Raw genomic sequence first — 15170 nt, forward strand, 5'->3', positions numbered from 1 at the left:
AATGTTTTGGTCTACGGTGAGGACTGATGAGTACGCAAGTAGAAAAACATGGAATTAAATATTACAAAACAGTCCTTACTTGATGAAGGGATATATTTATAGTTTTTGATAAAGATTTTGTAACGGTTGATGAAAAAAAGGAAAACGAATTTTCGTAATTAGGTAATAAAATACCCAAAAAAAAAAGGTTTTGTTATAAAAAGGCTCCTATATATAATACTAGATGACGACCCGCCCGATGTACGGGTTTAAAATTTTATAAATTAAATTAAATTTAACAAAAATATATTAAAATTTGTAATATGTTATTTATAAATTTTATTTTTGTAATAATATACTGATTTATATCTATTTAGAAATCTTTTATGTATGTTATTAGAAAGTATATTTAATTATTTTTACACCTATATATACTCTATGTTACAAATATATTTTTTATCACCACCTAGAAAATATCTATATAAATACATTAAGCCAATTATTTTACTTTCACTTCTGCATAGTTTTTTAATTACTAAAATTGATGGCTCAAAAACATTTTGAAAAAAATATATATTGCATAATATACTAATCAATGATGTATCATTACAATAATGTATGACGGTTTTGAAAGTTAGTCATTAACAAGATTTTGACATGTGTCAAGTTATCAATATAAGATTTTGACATGTGTCAAGTTAATATCCAATAAGAGGAATTTTTGATTACAACAAAAACACAATATTTTGTTCAATAAAATAATAATAATATAAAAGGATAATTATCAAAAATTAGAAAATTTTTAAAAAATACAAAGTTTTTAAATAATTATAAGGAGATTATATATATATATATATATATCTTTCATAAAATTCGAAATTATAATATAATTTACTTATTTTTAATTTTAAGGTATTGATTCTACAAAAAATAGAAAAAGAGATTAAGGAAAATATACAGTTAATTATTAATTCTAAATTTTGTAAATACCCACTTCTATATAAACACAGATTGTCGCATATTTAAATAATTTATTCAAAAACATTGCTTCCAATTTTGTTTAATTGAGAAATATTTTTTAATGGAAATGTAAATTTTTCTTATTTTTTAAAACCAAAATTTTCTGTTACTTAATGTTGACCCAAAAAAGGATTAATATATGCGTCTTCTTTTCCTAATACTGAAATTTAAAATTTATTGTAGTATTTTTAGATTGTTTTATTTAATTTATATTTTAATCTTTGAATTATTTGAGATTCATATATTACGGTGCTTATAATTTTCTATTTTTTTTTTTAATTATGTCAAATTAATTTAAACTGGCCATCAAATATGGGTGGGTCCACGGGCCGGGAATAGATGTAAGGCCCACTCAAGAAGGTGGGCCTATGGACTGAGAGTGGACATTGGCTCACTAAGCAAGGTGGCGGTTGAGGCATTACAGAGAGAGAGACTACATCATGGTGTGTCAAAGATACTTCTACGAATACAATGTGAAATTTTACATTAGTAACTATCAAAAGATTTTGTGACGTTAGAAAAAAGTTTTTTATTTCATTCGTTGTCGGAGCAAGCCATTTTAAAATAGCAAAAAGACATGAACATGTTCTCTCCACACAGGAGGAGGGCAGATCCGAGGTTCTCTCTATGGTGAAGAAGGTTATCTCCCCAAGGGAGGAAGGTGGAGGAGGTTGGACGCAAGATTATCTTCCCAAGGGAGGAAGGCGGAGCCAAGGTTCTCTTCATGGTGGCGGAGGTTGGACGCAAGGTTCTTTCCATAAGAGATAAAGGCGGAGCCGAGGTTTTCTCCATGGTTGTCTAACATTATATAATAAGATACATATCTAATTAGGAGAAACTATCACTAATCATGTCTTCGTTTCTCAGCCGGTTCTCGCTCTCCGTCCGGGTAAGCTGCCTCCGATCGTCTCGGACTCTCGGGATGATGCATTTTTTCTCTGTTTTCATGTCTAATCTATTAACTATCATGTATTAACGCAGACACATCTCACGGCTCGGTGCTTCTCGTCTTCTTCCATCTATTACATCCTGGGTGCGCTGAACCATCTTTGAGAGATGGGGGGATATTGGAAATCTGAAGATTCATGCTCTTGGTTGTGGATGGTGACAGGGTTACGGAAAAGAAGGTGCCTATGGAGTTACTCAAGGAAATGGGAACCATAGGAGCTTCCCATGGCTGGGTAGCAACTTTCAAGAATGCGTAGTACATTTTCAAGACGACCTAAACCTGAGTGCATCGGATATAAACCCAAAACGTATTTCCCTGCCTCGTCTTGTAACTCTGCCTCATTGTAACCAACGTGGCCATGTCCTCTTCTTCTCCGGAGGATGAAGAATGTATCGTGGCAATCAAGTTCATGGGACCTCAACTCAGCTTTTGCAGGCCTGCTCAAAGAAACTGCAAGTGGACAAACATCAGAATCACAGACCCCAGCTTCTTCTCCTCCCATGTAATGTAATGTACTCCAAGAGAGAGGAGATGTTTTCGATGCCCGCTTCTAGAGGCCACTACACAGGATCATGGGATCTTGGGAAATACAAGCGCAAACCCAAGCTGAAGATGCTGCAGATTCCTGATCATCCCGAAATGACAAAGAGCGAGTGGCAGCGTGTTGCATGAAGCAACACTACTTGGTGGAGTCGAGAAACACAGGTGAGACTTTTATGTTGAAGTGGTACACAGAGAGCAGGCCCCCTAGGAAGAGTTTTAGGGAATGGGACCATTTCCTTGTGTTGAGGCTAGACGAGGAAGGAAACGCTGTGTATACTAAAGACATTGGAGATGTCAGCATTTTCCTCTCCAAGGCTGAATCTTTCTGTCTCCCGGCTAGCTTGTACGGGGTACCTGAAAACTGCGTCTTTTTCTTGGGGAAGCACGACTTTGGCATCGTCCGACGACTCAGCGATCATCACAAGGGAGGTGGTCCTTTAACCCACCCGGTACCTTACTTCTTTCTTTCCACATCAATCTCCACCTATAAAAGACTAATAGTACTCTGTTTCTCTTTTAAACCTCAAACTCTGTTTTATGCTTAGGTTTTGTTTTTGTTTGCCCATTTACCAAAACGTATAAAAAAATCACACGGGCCTTTTCCGACAAACACCAAACTAAAACAGCAAGTTGAAACAAAACAGCCTTGTTCAATCTTCTTCAGCTTTGGCTCTGTTATTATTGTACATAATAGTAGCTAGGAAGTCGAGAATCCTCTAACTTGATTTTAATTTAAAAATTTGTTTCCTTCTTTTGGTGCTCCTGTGAAGTAAGAAAAGAATCTACGTACACTTGTACGTGTTAATAGAAAAAGAGTAGAGCATCAATAGGATACAAGTTTTGAGTTGAAGAGAAAAGATAAAGACATATAAAGAGAGAGAGAGAGACTCAAGTGTATTAGTCTAGTTTTGGTGGAAACAAAACCAGTAAGGAGGGCTTGGATCATCAACCGTCATCTCATTTGGCGGCCCACTTTGAATCCGATGAAGGAGAGAAGAAGTAGACAAAGGTAGGAGGAAACTAGTATTGTAGGAATTATTATTATATATATATATCTAAGAGGCAGGTTTTGTTGTGAAGAGGGTACCCAAAAATCAAACCCAAACAGTGATGTCCTTAAGGGGAAGAAGAGTGCAATGAGGTAGGGGTTTATGGTGGATGAGAACATGTGTGTAAGATGACGACTCTTCTTCTCTGCTCAAATTGTGGCTCGACGACTTGTCCAAGGTTCCATCTCTGTACACAAACACAGCAGTATCATCATCTTCCATGCGACGCCATTTTCTGTTTTTATCTTTGACACGTTGGAGCGGCATTCCCCTGCAATTGGATGGATGGAGGCACAGAGATTATTTTAGTTAAAAAAAAAGAAGAGAAGACATCCATAATTGATTTGGTAATAATAGTAATAAAGAGATGATGATTCTCCCACCAACCAAACCAACCTGACATGGAAGAGATCGGAGACATCAAGAAAGAAGGCCAATGCGTCTATAAAGGCCTGGTAGGTGGTAATATGAAGGCCGTCGATGTGGGGATAGGGGAGCCTGGGCCTGGGCGTGGTGGTGGGAGAAGAGAGGAAAACGTACTCTTTAAAACCTAGGGAGTCCTGGGGGATGAAGCCCATGGTGGACAAGATCGGTTCGAGCTCGTCGTGGGTCATAACGGGCTTGAAGGTTCTCGTGTGCCACAAGGCCAGTTTCCTCATACACTCCTCCATCTCTCTCGACTCTCGCTCGATCCCCTCTGCCCCTGCTGTTGCTGCTCGAGAGACTGAGTCTTCTTCCTTCTTGTTATTCTTATTTTATTCGTGTTTTCTTTTTTTTTGCCCTTGTTCTTTCTTTTTATTCACAAAACTACCATTTTCCCACGTGGCCTTCATCCTCATCCACCATAATCATTAGATTAACTAAAAAAAAATACTGTATGTTTTTGTTTTGTCTTGTCATGTCGTGTGTGAGCCCCTTAATTAATTTCGATATTTCTAATGACTAAAATGACTAAGAGCATCATTAATCGAGAACGACTCAACGTTTCTCAAAAAAACTAAAAAAAATATTTTTTTCATAAATTATTATTATTTATTTATTTCCTCATTGCTGTTCCACTTAACAAGTGACACATGTCACACTTGTTCTGAGAATCGATTCTCAAGTGATTTGGGAAAGAAACGATTCCTTTCTTTTTTTCCTTCTCTCTCTTCCTTTTATTATTTTCTAATAAGAGTATCTGATGGTTTAATGGTTTGCTGCTGCTTGAGTAATGGTTGTTGAGTGGTTGTAATTGTTGCAGAACTAAAGAATCCTCCTCTTCGCCTTCCCCCATGGCCATGATGAATCTTCTTCTTCTTCTTCTTCTCGCTGTTCTTCATCTTTGCCTCCTCTCTGCGGTGGCCGGCGACGATGCGATCGTCTCCAGATTCCAGGAGTATCTCCGAATCAACACGGTTCAACCCAACCCGGACTACTACAAAGCCGTTGACTTTATAATCTCTCAGGCGAAACCCCTCTCCCTCGAATCTCAGACGATCGAACTTGTCAAGGGAAAGCCTCTTCTCCTCCTCAAATGGCTTGGCTCCGACCCGACCCTCCCTGCCTTTCTCCTAAACTCCCACACCGATGTCGTTCCCTTCGAGGAGTCCAAGTGGACCCACCACCCTCTCCAAGCTCACGTCGACCATACCACCGGCAACATCTACGCCAGGGGTTCCCAGGACATGAAGTGCGTCGGGATGCAGTACCTCGAGGCCATTCGCAAGCTCCAGTCTTCTGGCTTCCAGCCACTCCGATCCGTCTACCTCTCCTTCGTCCCCGATGAAGAGATCGGCGGCCACGATGGCGCTGAGAAGTTCGCCGAATCCGACTTCTTCAAGACCTTGAACATCGCGGTCGTGCTCGACGAAGGTACAGCTCTTTGATTCTTCTTCATCTTCTTTTTTAATTTTATTATTAACAAAAAGCTGTGTGTGTGTGTGTGTGTGGTGGTGTCAGGCCTGCCATCGCCTAGTGAGAGTTACAGAGTATTCTATGGAGAGAGGAGTCCCTGGTGGCTGGTGATTAAGGCTAAAGGTCCACCTGGCCATGGTGCCAAGCTCTATGATAACTCTGCCATGGAGAATCTCCTCAAAAGCATTGAGAGCATTCGCAGATTCAGAGCTTCCCAGTTTGATCTCCTCAAAGCTGGCGGCACTGCTGAAGGCGATGTCGTCAACATTAACATGGTCTTCCTCAAGGCTGGCACACCTTCTCCAACTGTAACTACTACTACTTGTCTTGTCTCCCTTTCTTTTGTATCTCTATCTTCCCAAGTGGTAGATGTTACTACTACTGCAATATCATCTCACACAAATTGGGCTCTCTCTTTATTTCCTCAAGGGTTTCGTAATGAATCTGCAACCATCGGAGGCAGAAGCTGGTTTCGACATTCGTATCCCACCCAGCGTTGATGCTGAAGCACTCGAAAGACGTTTGGTGGAGGAATGGGCTCCAGCATCACGAAACATGTCCTTTGAGGTAATTTCTGTATCTCTTCCTTGTCAATGAATTAGTCTTGATGAAGGCAAACTCAAAGCCCCCCTAGCATAGCATAGTTAGACAAAGTCAGATGCAAGTTACGTGAGAGGACTTCTTTTAGACAACTTTAACTAATTAAGATATGTTAGCTGGGGCAGTTCAAGCAGAAGCTTACGGGGAAGAAGTTCCTCACAGCAGCAGATGATTCAAATCCGTGGTGGGGGCTCTTGGAAAATGCTGTCAAGGAAGCCGGAGGTAGGACCAGTAAGCCTGAGATTTTCCCTGCATCAACGGATGCTCGCTACTTTCGCAAGGCTGGCGTGCCTGCGTTTGGGTTCTCTCCCATATCAAACACTCCCAGTTTGCTTCATGACCACAATGAGGTACCGCCTGGTTGCATATACAATAATTAAGTTCATTGATTCACTTTGCTCAATCGTTTGGAGGATCATCATTTTGCTTTATTGCTGCAGTATCTGGGGAAAGCTGAGTACTTGAAGGGCATTGACGTGTATGTTTCAATCATCAAAGCTTATGCATCTTATGAAAGCAAAAGTGATTCACGAGATGAGTTATGAAGGGTCTGCGTAGCGTACAGCCCATTTCAAGTCTTCCTGTAGCAAATGTGTACAATCAATAAGATCATATCATGTGTGTGGTACATCAGACCAGGCTGTGGTTTGCAAATTGATCATTCTTCTAGTTTTCTAAACTGTATTGTGATTGTGTTTCAACCAGTTTTCCACTCAAACACAAGTTTTATTTTCTCGCTGCTAAACTCTCAGTATCTATCTCTATCGGAGTACACAGACAGAGTGCTCTCAGTTTTTCTTTCCATTGTCGTTGATGGGCCGTACGAAATAGGCCCATTGGCATGATCCAGTACGAAATCAATTTAAAATTTAAACCTTTCTTCGCTATCTCTTTTTTTTTTTCTAAGGTAATCAAAGAATATACAGAGTCTCTGGCTCTGCTCTGCTCCCAAATGATGATGACGTCCTCTGGAAGCTCCCTCTTATGGCGGAGCCGTACAACTGCCCCTGCTCTTCCGCCTCGGTCGCCGCCGTTGTCTAAAGCTCTCTCCTTTCCCTTCTCTTCTGCTTTAGGAGGGTTTATTCACAGAGCCCCTCTTTCTTGTTCAGCTGAAATCTCCTCGGATAGTGCCCTGGCGCAGAGCCGGCCTGCCCCTGATTTCAATCGTAAGCTCACCTTTAAAGTTTGTATAATTGATGCTTTCCGGTGAATCATCGAATTAAGGCTTATTTCCGTTTTCGTCTCTGTTTGTGCAATGGGGTTTTTTACTTTTTTTTTAAAAGCGTGGTCGGAGTTCGCTCAGAATGTGTCTGGCGAATGGGACGGTTTCGGAGCAGATTTTTCACGCCAAGGAAAACCGCTTGAACTACCTGAATCAGTGGTTCCAGAAGCCTATCGAGAATGGGAAGTGAAGGTGTTTGATTGGCAGACGCAGTGTCCCACTCTTGCCCAGCCCCACGCACACACCTTTCTTTACAAGTCCATCAAACTCCTCCCCACCGTTGGATGTGAAGCTGACGCAGCCACCCGTTACACCATCGACCAGAGGACCATCGGGTCTGCATTAGCATTTTCGTATTCTGACACTGGCTCCTATGTCGCTGTGTGGCCTTTGCGTAACAACCAGCTAGAGGTGGAGCATTGTCTTGTCAATCCTAATGACAAGGAGTCTCGCGTGAGGATTTTCCAGGTTGTCAGCTTAGCTGAGACCAACATGTCGTTGCAGAGTGTCAAAGTTTTCCGTGAGCAGTGGTACGGTCCCTTCAGAGATGGCGATCAGCTTGGAGGTTGTGCCATCCGTAGCTCCGGGTTTGCTTCTACACCTACCACAGCAGCTTCAGTGGTTGCCGGTTCTTGGAGAGGTCTACTTGCTACCACTAGCTTCCACGCCTCTGATTCCGTGAGTAAGCCTGTTCTTTTTTGCAAATGTGTACATCCATTGGATGGTCGCTGTTGTGAATCATTTTGTGAGTATTTTCAGGGTTGTATTCAACACCTTACTGGCGAGAAGGTTATTGAGATTGTGAGAGAAGAAAAGGATCTTCTACTGCTTCCGCAAGAGCTGTGGTGCTCACTCCAAGAAAGCAAAGACGGCGATAGAGTATTTTCAGTAGGATGGGTGTTTGAGCCAGGCCATGCTACCACATCCAGCTGCGTTTTCTCTAGCGATTCTAAGCTAAAGGTAACACGATAATCTTCTCTGTTGACAACCACTCTTCTCCTTGCAACTTGTGGTCATTCACTAGTATATCTCTTTTACTTTGTGCAGGAGGTAACAATGGGAAGAGAGACTGCTCTATTAGATGTATGATGATGAATTTATCATTTAAATCCACAGTAATCATTCTTATTATATTTTTGTTATAGGATGTAATCTGTGCATATAAGTCAATTTACAATAATCTCATATGACTTCCTATTTGTTGATTCAGTTAATACATATCAGTTCATTTTAGAGTGCAGAGCCTTTATTGATATTCGATCTTTACCGGGAAGGATCCAGACCATATTTCTGCAGAGCTTTGTAGCTTTTGCATCTCTTGGGTCAGCAGCTCTATCCACAATGAAGGTTTCGTAGACTGTCAGTTTGGGAAAGAATTCGAAATAAATTCACCTAGCAAAAACTGAGAAAAGGGCTAACCTGTACATAATTGTGAGATCGCCATTTTGTCACTGTGAGACGGCATTGTTCCTGAGGCTCATGTTTATGCTTTTTCTCATTGTTCTTCCAGCAACGCCTTTCTGCATCATAGCTACAAACTCTCCGTAGTCAATCCTTCCATCCTGAAACAAGAAGAAGATAAATGATCCCTGGCCTTTTTTACCCCATATAATCTCCAAGCCAGAGGATATGCATGTCTCTCACATTGTCTTGGTCGACTTCTTTGATCACATCTTCGAGAAAAACATCACTCATTCCCTGTTCAGCACACGCGTGCTGTAACTCATCGATTGTGATGTAACCGCTCCCATCTTTGTCAAAGTACGTGAAGGCTGAGAGGAGATGTTCCTCACGCTCTAATTTGTTCATATGGATTGTTGCAGCAATGAATTCACCATAATCTATGGTCCCACTCTTGTCAATATCCGCCTGGTAAATCACAGTCACAGATTCATACTTAACATACTGATTTCAAACAGGTACTGTACTCACATAGAATATCAGATCAGAGCAAAGTGCTTACAGCCTCCATAAGGTCGCGAATCTCAGTATCCTTGAGGGTAGAACCATATCTTCGCAACCCGGCTTTTAACTCGTCGAATGTAATCGCTCCACTGTTATCCGTGTCCATTGCTTTGAACATTTCCTTCAATCCAGCAATTTCTTCCTCGGAGAGACTCTCAGCTATCACCTGAATCACATCAGAAGATGTTTATGGAAAAAATAATTCATAGTATGTTAATGGAAACAGCTTGCGTGTGGGTGCTTACCCTTAAAGCCATCTGCTTTAGTTTGTTCATTGCAGAGAACTGCTTAAGACGAGAAAGCACAGCAGGATCGAGTGCTCTGTCTGGTGCAACTCCATTTTCACAGATCCAAGGATGGCCTGCAAAATTCTGAGTAAGCTAGCAGATACACCTATTCAGGACATGAAATGAGAACAAACGGGTTAGACTTACGCAATACTTGATGAGCTGTCAGTCGCTCAGACGGCCGGGAACATAGCATGCCGCGGATCAAGTCTTTTGCAGAGTCAGATATTAGGGGCCAAGGATCAGAGTCAAAGTCAATATGTCCCTTGAGCACTGCGTCAAATATCCCTTGCTGTGTTTCTGCAGAGCAAAATATATAAGAATTTTTTACCTTGAAAGCCTTACTGCATTTGTTTCATTTGGGTGCATACCTGCCCAGAACGGAGGGACTCCGCAAACCAATATGTACAGTATGACCCCTGCCGTCCACACATCAGCCTCCGGTCCGTAGTGCTTGAGCAGAACCTCAGGAGCAACATAATACGGACTTCCAACGACATCCTCAAATATTTGACCTGAAAGTTGCAGATGATGGATGTAGCAAGTTTGAAATTCTATGATATGAAGATATGTTGCAAAAGATGCAGTAGAGATGTTTTCACCTGGTTTGAAGAACACGGAAAGCCCAAAATCAATGGCTTTAAGAGAGAAGTCATCGTCTTTGTTAACCAACAAGAAATTTTCGGGCTTTAGATCTCTATGCATGACACCAAGCGAATGGCAAGCCTCAACAACACCAACAATGATCTTTATCAGTTCAGCTGCTTTTCTCTCGCTGTAATGCCCTCTCTGGATAATTCTATCAAATAATTCCCCACCTGAGCAGAGCTCCATCACGATGTGGACATACAAAGGATCCTCATACGCACCTTTAATGGTGACAATGTTCTTGTAACCAGCCAGATGGTGCATGATTTGAATTTCCCTCCGCACGTCTTCCACATCTTCCTTGGAAATCAACTTTCGTTTTGTTATAGACTTGCACGCGTATTCACGCCCTGTTGAGATCTCTCTGCACATGTAAGTCGTCCCAAACTGTCCTTGACCTAGTTTTTGTCCCAAGGAGTAGAGATCTCGGATGCTTGGGGTCTTTTGACCAAGAACATAGCAGGCTTGGTTCCCACCGCTGTGCTTCATTGTGGCTTATTTCTTCTGCCAGTTTTTGTGCTGAAACAAACCGTGGAAAGTCCAAATGATTTTAGAAGAATGGTTTTGCTTGTAAGTGCCTCGAGACAGATCGAGCAGCCAAAGAATAGAATGACATGTATTGCCCATCAAACAAATCATAATTCAATCCCTTACCAACTTAGTTCACCTCCCCTTCCATATCAGTTTGCCATCATCAGAGGAAAACAGCTCAGGTCCCATAAAACACGATCTGAAAACATTAAAAGATGGGATACAAATTTAGTAATCTATCTTACAAGAGCAAAATCGCATGCATTGCTAGAGAGAAATCAAACATGGGAAGCGAATTAGAAGAAGAGATGGGTGTGTAAATTACCTGGCAAAAATGATAAAAGAGTCAGATTGGTGCAGATCCGATGATCAAAGTGTATTCTTTGTTGAACATGGTTTTGCAATATTCTCGCCCAACGTCTCTACCTACATCCTGACTAAAAATAACAAAAGAAGATATCTTTGATTATTAGTCATCAACAACAGATCCATAAAATAGTCTCTTTTATTAGAATATTCTAAAAATGCAGCAAGGCTCTTTTACTTCACATGAGACATATCAAAGATCCTTTCACCCGTTACTCTCCAATTGGAGAAGGCCAAGGAGGAGATGCGGTTGTGATGTAACAGAGAAGATCCAAAAATGAAAGTGGGCGTGAAATAAAAATTACTTCTTTGAAGCAACACCGATTGATTAGTTTGGGTGTTACGGTCAATAATCTTCTCCACCGCCTGCCAGGACCAACGAAATAAGGATTTAGCTGTAACCTGTAGATGGTTGTAGAACTATGTACACTAGCAATATAGAAGCGTAGGGAAGTGGAAAGACGAAAAACTTGATACAATGATTTGCATTCGTGTAAGATACCCACAAGACAATCAGTTATAAAACGACTGAAAATGTATTTAAGCCTGACCCTTTAAAGGGGTTCCCATAACTTCTAAACCAGTGAGACAGGTCACCGGAGCTTCCTAGCTATTAAAGTTAACCCCCCCTCTCTACAAACTCATCCATAGATAATACAGCCAAAAGTGCAAACGCTGCTAGAAGGAGGTTGCCTGCGGTCGATATTCTTCTTTTGCTTTCATCTGCGTTTGAAACCTGGTTAGCAGAGAACTGTAAGCAACGGTGAGGATGTAAATGATGCTGGTTGGAGAAGTACATGTTTTGCATCAGGAGTCTCGAATTTCAAGCTGCTTTACAGAATCTGGGCCAACCAGGAATACCCGTCTTGTAGTCTGGATTCGAAACACCACTACTCCTTTATATGCTGTTCGAGGCACACCATCCTGCACAATGAATGGGGGTACACAACAGTGACTTTTTTTTTTACCTACAATCATTAAAGATTATAGTTCAATCTTCTGAAATTACCTTCCATTCTTTAAATATACCAAACTCCCCTGCAATGCGTTCAAACTCTGGTTGGTCTCTATACCGGATACGAATATCAGCCTCTATGTTTTGAGCCTTTAAGACAAGGTCAGAACCTTGAATTGGTCGTGCTTGTCTCACCAAGCCAGAAAAGTACTTGGTATAGTTTCCCTTTGTAGACATGAGAGAACAAGTTAAAAACTAGATTTACCCACTAAAAACATGCGAAAGGAAAACAAAAGATATGATTCCCAGAATTCTGTAATCATTACCTCTGTTAGGTATCCCACGTCCTTCGCTTTCCAGTCAACCTAATAAATGAAATAAAAAACAAGTGAAAAGTGGTGATGCAACAAAAAGGGGTAAGAACACCCTGATGCTTACCTTCACATCATTTAGCTTTATAGGTTGCAGATACTGACTGAAAAACTGTCCCAAACTAGACCCCTGCAAGATGAAAATGGCAAAGGTTATGTGAAAGGGTGAAATGAAAACGGTATTATCTGGTCTTGACTGTCTACGTCCATGTCTTGAGAAATATTAGGACGAAGCTCCAATAATACATTTGTAATATTCATACAAAAAGCAGAGGTCATATATGTACTAAGCATTGAACAATTAAACAGAAATAAAAAGAAACAGCATGTACAACTATGACAATGGAAACTTGTATGATATCTAACATTTTCCGGTACTAACATGTTCACCAAAGTTGTATGTTCTGCAGACTTCTGGTCGAATAAATTGGCGGCCTTTATGGTTTTCCTTCAGTCTCAGCCAATCATCCCAGTAAGTGGATATTTGTTAAGGAAAGTCTAAGATGCATCAAACTTTAGTCATCGAGAATGAAAAAAACGGATATAAGGATATGCCTTTGGCCACTTAGGTGATAACTCATCCCAAGTCGATCTCTTCAGCATCCACCCAAGGCCAGGAAAAAAATCTGATCGGTAAAGTGCATCTGCAGATTATTTTAGCTAGCATGAACAAGACATAATGAGGTATTGAAAGAACAGGCAAGAGAGAAGCGAGGTAAACAAGAAGAAGAAGAATCTTACAGGGATCATGCACAAATTGCTTCTGCCCATTATCATTCCATGATGAAGCAGCCATAATGGTTCTAACAAATGTTTGCATCCAGAAAAGAATGAAAACAATATAAAAAAACACTTGTATAATCTGTGGAACCTTATGCCATAAGAATCTAGCTTCAGTAGGTAACATACTTATCCCTATCCATGAGACTAGCTGCAGCCTCAAAGTAATCAAAGAAGTCTGGAGCAATTTCCATATCATCTGTTAAAGAGACACACAACCCCTCTTAAACAATACTGCACAAACGCAGAACAGCAAGGTACAGTGAGTATGAAAGGTAAAAATGCGTCACCTTCTAGTATAATCACTCGGCTAAATTTGTGTTTGTAAAACAACTGGTCCAATGCCCACTTGTAGTGACCTGTATTAAAAAAGTGTTTCAGTAATGGAGCTGCAGGGACGCAGATAGGGGAGAAACCAGTCCTTACGTGCAATCTTGTAGTAAGCAATCAGTTCACCAGGCCTTTCAGTGATCACTGGTTCAAAATCCAAGTGCTAAAAGAGGGGAAAAGAGCCTTCATCCTCACTTGTCTACATGACCAAATTACTTGTACAGTAAGGAGAAAAATCACACTAGATTAAAATATACCTGCATATATGTTAGTTGATTATAGCTCAACGCCTTGCTCTTGACGGCTTGATCAGATCCATCCTGTTAGGGGGAAAAGACCATGGTTATAAAACAGTATAAGAGACCACCACCCTGCTTGCCATACTCCGCAATTAAGTACCTGAGATATAAAAAGAGGATACTTTGAAGCGATGGGAATTTGATATCTGTAAAAAAAGAATTAGTCATTAGACACTTGAAATTAACGATTTACTAGAAGAATAAAAACAGTTATGGTATGCTCACTTGAAAACAGATTTAACTGTCCTTTCAAGATAGTCTGCCCGACTGCACGCCATAATCACTACAGCAGCCACAGGGATCTGCTGAATGCAAACAAGAAACAGGTTATAGCAAGTGATAGCAGATACGAATACGAAGAAAAGCAGCTTCATATCCAGACCTGTCCTCCACTGTCAGTGAGTTTTGCAATTCCTCTTCCTGGGAGAAGGAAGGAAATAAGCATAAATCAAGCAAAGCTAGCTAATAAAAAAAGAAAGCAAGAAAAATGAGTTTTGCAGTTGGAGTAGCAAACGCACTTTGAAAAGTCTGGATAAGATCCTTAAGCTGCACAAGTTCTTGGTCCTGGCGGTTCTTTATGTCTGCAACAAACATACTCAGAGAAATGCATTAGTATTATAGTTCATTCAAATAACTTCATATAGTAATATATAAGGTTTAGTAATCCATCCTGAATAGGTTAGGTTAGAAAATCATGGTGATGGGAGGAAAGAAAGAAGAATGAGGGAAACAGGAAAGAGGTACCTTCGAGAGCAACAATGCGTGACTGTTTGATGCTAACATCATCAATGAGCCCTCGCATTTGACTAGTGCAGTGGTTCTCTGATTCGATCTGCAGATCAGATATACATATAAAAAAAAAAATTCAAGACAAACACGAAACACACCATTTGAGTTGATTGATATATCTCGAAACACACCATTCCTAGTTAGTCAGTCTAATAAGTAAGTAGAAGAAGGTAACTCACAGCGGAACCAAGGCGATCTGCATACTGCGATTGCGTCTGGAAAAGCCTCATCTAGAAGAATAAGAAGAAGAAACATAATACAAGTACTGAGATTTAGATTGTGGATTTAGCTAGCGATCCAAAATCTAGCGAGAATTGATTTTGTGACCTGGATGTAGATGAACATGAAAGCTGCCGGAATCAGAAGAAATCTGAAGTCACAAGTCATCATCCTCACCATAGCTCTCTCGACCGACGAGAACTTTTTTTTTTTTTTTTTCTTTTTTTTTTGGCCGCCGGGAGGGAGCTAAGCAAAAGCTAGTTATGTTTGAAACGGCATCGTTTTCGTTCTAAAGAAAAAAAAAATGATGGTGAGATGAGATGGATGACCAAATCATTTCATTACATATCATCCATAAATAGATCTCTCTCT

The 15170-nt window shown here is 40.5% G+C and overlaps 5 protein-coding genes and 1 pseudogene across 17 annotated transcripts; 3 read left to right on the plus strand and 3 right to left on the minus strand.

The window, feature by feature from the left end:
• The first annotated feature begins 1743 nt into the window (after positions 1-1743).
• Positions 1744-3335, plus strand: LOC147930065 (uncharacterized; annotated as a pseudogene).
• Positions 3336-3520: 185 nt separating this feature from the next.
• On the minus strand, positions 3521-4211 carry LOC104729131 (uncharacterized). Its single transcript, XM_010448020.2, has 2 exons — positions 3937-4211; positions 3521-3811 (listed from the first exon to the last, which is right to left on the minus strand). Exons 1-2 carry the CDS (start codon positions 4209-4211, stop codon positions 3586-3588), a joined length of 501 nt encoding a protein of 166 aa, XP_010446322.1. The 3' UTR covers positions 3521-3585.
• On the plus strand, positions 4017-6772 carry LOC104729133 (uncharacterized). 2 transcript variants are annotated; one of them, XM_087478738.1, is made up of 5 exons: positions 4017-5394; positions 5482-5744; positions 5866-6003; positions 6162-6386; positions 6477-6772. In XM_087478738.1, exons 1-5 carry the CDS (start codon positions 4815-4817, stop codon positions 6579-6581), a joined length of 1311 nt encoding a protein of 436 aa, XP_087334864.1. In that variant the 5' UTR covers positions 4017-4814; the 3' UTR covers positions 6582-6772. The 2 variants fall into 2 exon arrangements, with proteins under 2 accessions (XP_087334864.1, XP_087334863.1); XM_087478737.1 differs by having other exon boundaries at positions 4587-5394; positions 6153-6386.
• Positions 6773-6925: 153 nt separating this feature from the next.
• On the plus strand, positions 6926-8491 carry LOC104729136 (uncharacterized). The gene is made up of 4 exons (XM_010448031.2): positions 6926-7202; positions 7320-7936; positions 8018-8218; positions 8306-8491. The coding sequence occupies exons 1-4, from the start codon at positions 6989-6991 to the stop codon at positions 8345-8347; spliced, it is 1074 nt and encodes a 357-aa protein (XP_010446333.2). The 5' UTR covers positions 6926-6988; the 3' UTR covers positions 8348-8491.
• Positions 8355-11746, minus strand: LOC104729135 (calcium-dependent protein kinase 26). Of its 3 annotated transcripts, none has more exons than XM_019233858.2 (12): positions 11607-11746; positions 11361-11421; positions 11015-11122; positions 10813-10888; positions 10113-10677; positions 9882-10025; positions 9658-9810; positions 9469-9584; positions 9222-9389; positions 8903-9127; positions 8678-8820; positions 8355-8590 (listed from the first exon to the last, which is right to left on the minus strand). In XM_019233858.2, exons 5-11 carry the CDS (start codon positions 10645-10647, stop codon positions 8707-8709), a joined length of 1455 nt encoding a protein of 484 aa, XP_019089403.1. In that variant the 5' UTR covers positions 10648-10677; positions 10813-10888; positions 11015-11122; positions 11361-11421; positions 11607-11746; the 3' UTR covers positions 8355-8590; positions 8678-8706. The 3 variants fall into 3 exon arrangements, 2 of the variants coding, with proteins under 2 accessions (XP_019089403.1, XP_019089402.1); XM_019233857.2 differs by having other exon boundaries at positions 11015-11126; XR_015574732.1 differs by lacking the exon at positions 8355-8590 and having other exon boundaries at positions 8763-8820; positions 9222-9382; positions 11015-11126.
• LOC104729134 (alpha-1,3-mannosyl-glycoprotein 2-beta-N-acetylglucosaminyltransferase-like) lies at positions 11510-15043 on the minus strand. Of its 10 annotated transcripts, none has more exons than XR_015574738.1 (19): positions 14907-15043; positions 14759-14809; positions 14535-14622; positions 14309-14371; positions 14173-14210; positions 14016-14092; positions 13891-13936; positions 13749-13811; positions 13588-13654; positions 13452-13520; positions 13291-13360; positions 13123-13184; positions 12935-13025; positions 12764-12853; positions 12449-12511; positions 12337-12375; positions 12065-12235; positions 11853-11979; positions 11510-11778 (listed from the first exon to the last, which is right to left on the minus strand). XR_015574738.1 is itself a non-coding variant. In XM_087478735.1 (19 exons), the coding sequence occupies exons 1-18, from the start codon at positions 14976-14978 to the stop codon at positions 11863-11865; spliced, it is 1341 nt and encodes a 446-aa protein (XP_087334861.1). In that variant the 5' UTR covers positions 14979-15043; the 3' UTR covers positions 11510-11778; positions 11853-11862. The 10 variants fall into 10 exon arrangements, 4 of the variants coding, with proteins under 4 accessions (XP_087334861.1, XP_087334859.1, XP_087334860.1 ...); XR_015574735.1 differs by having other exon boundaries at positions 12764-12857; positions 12927-13025; XM_087478735.1 differs by having other exon boundaries at positions 12764-12857.
• Between the last annotated feature and the right edge of the window lie 127 nt (positions 15044-15170).

The sequence above is a fragment of the Camelina sativa genome, chromosome 12 (assembly GCF_030686135.1).
Source record: "Camelina sativa cultivar CO46 ecotype springtype chromosome 12, ASM3068613v1".
Taxonomy (NCBI): Eukaryota; Viridiplantae; Streptophyta; class Magnoliopsida; order Brassicales; family Brassicaceae; genus Camelina; species Camelina sativa.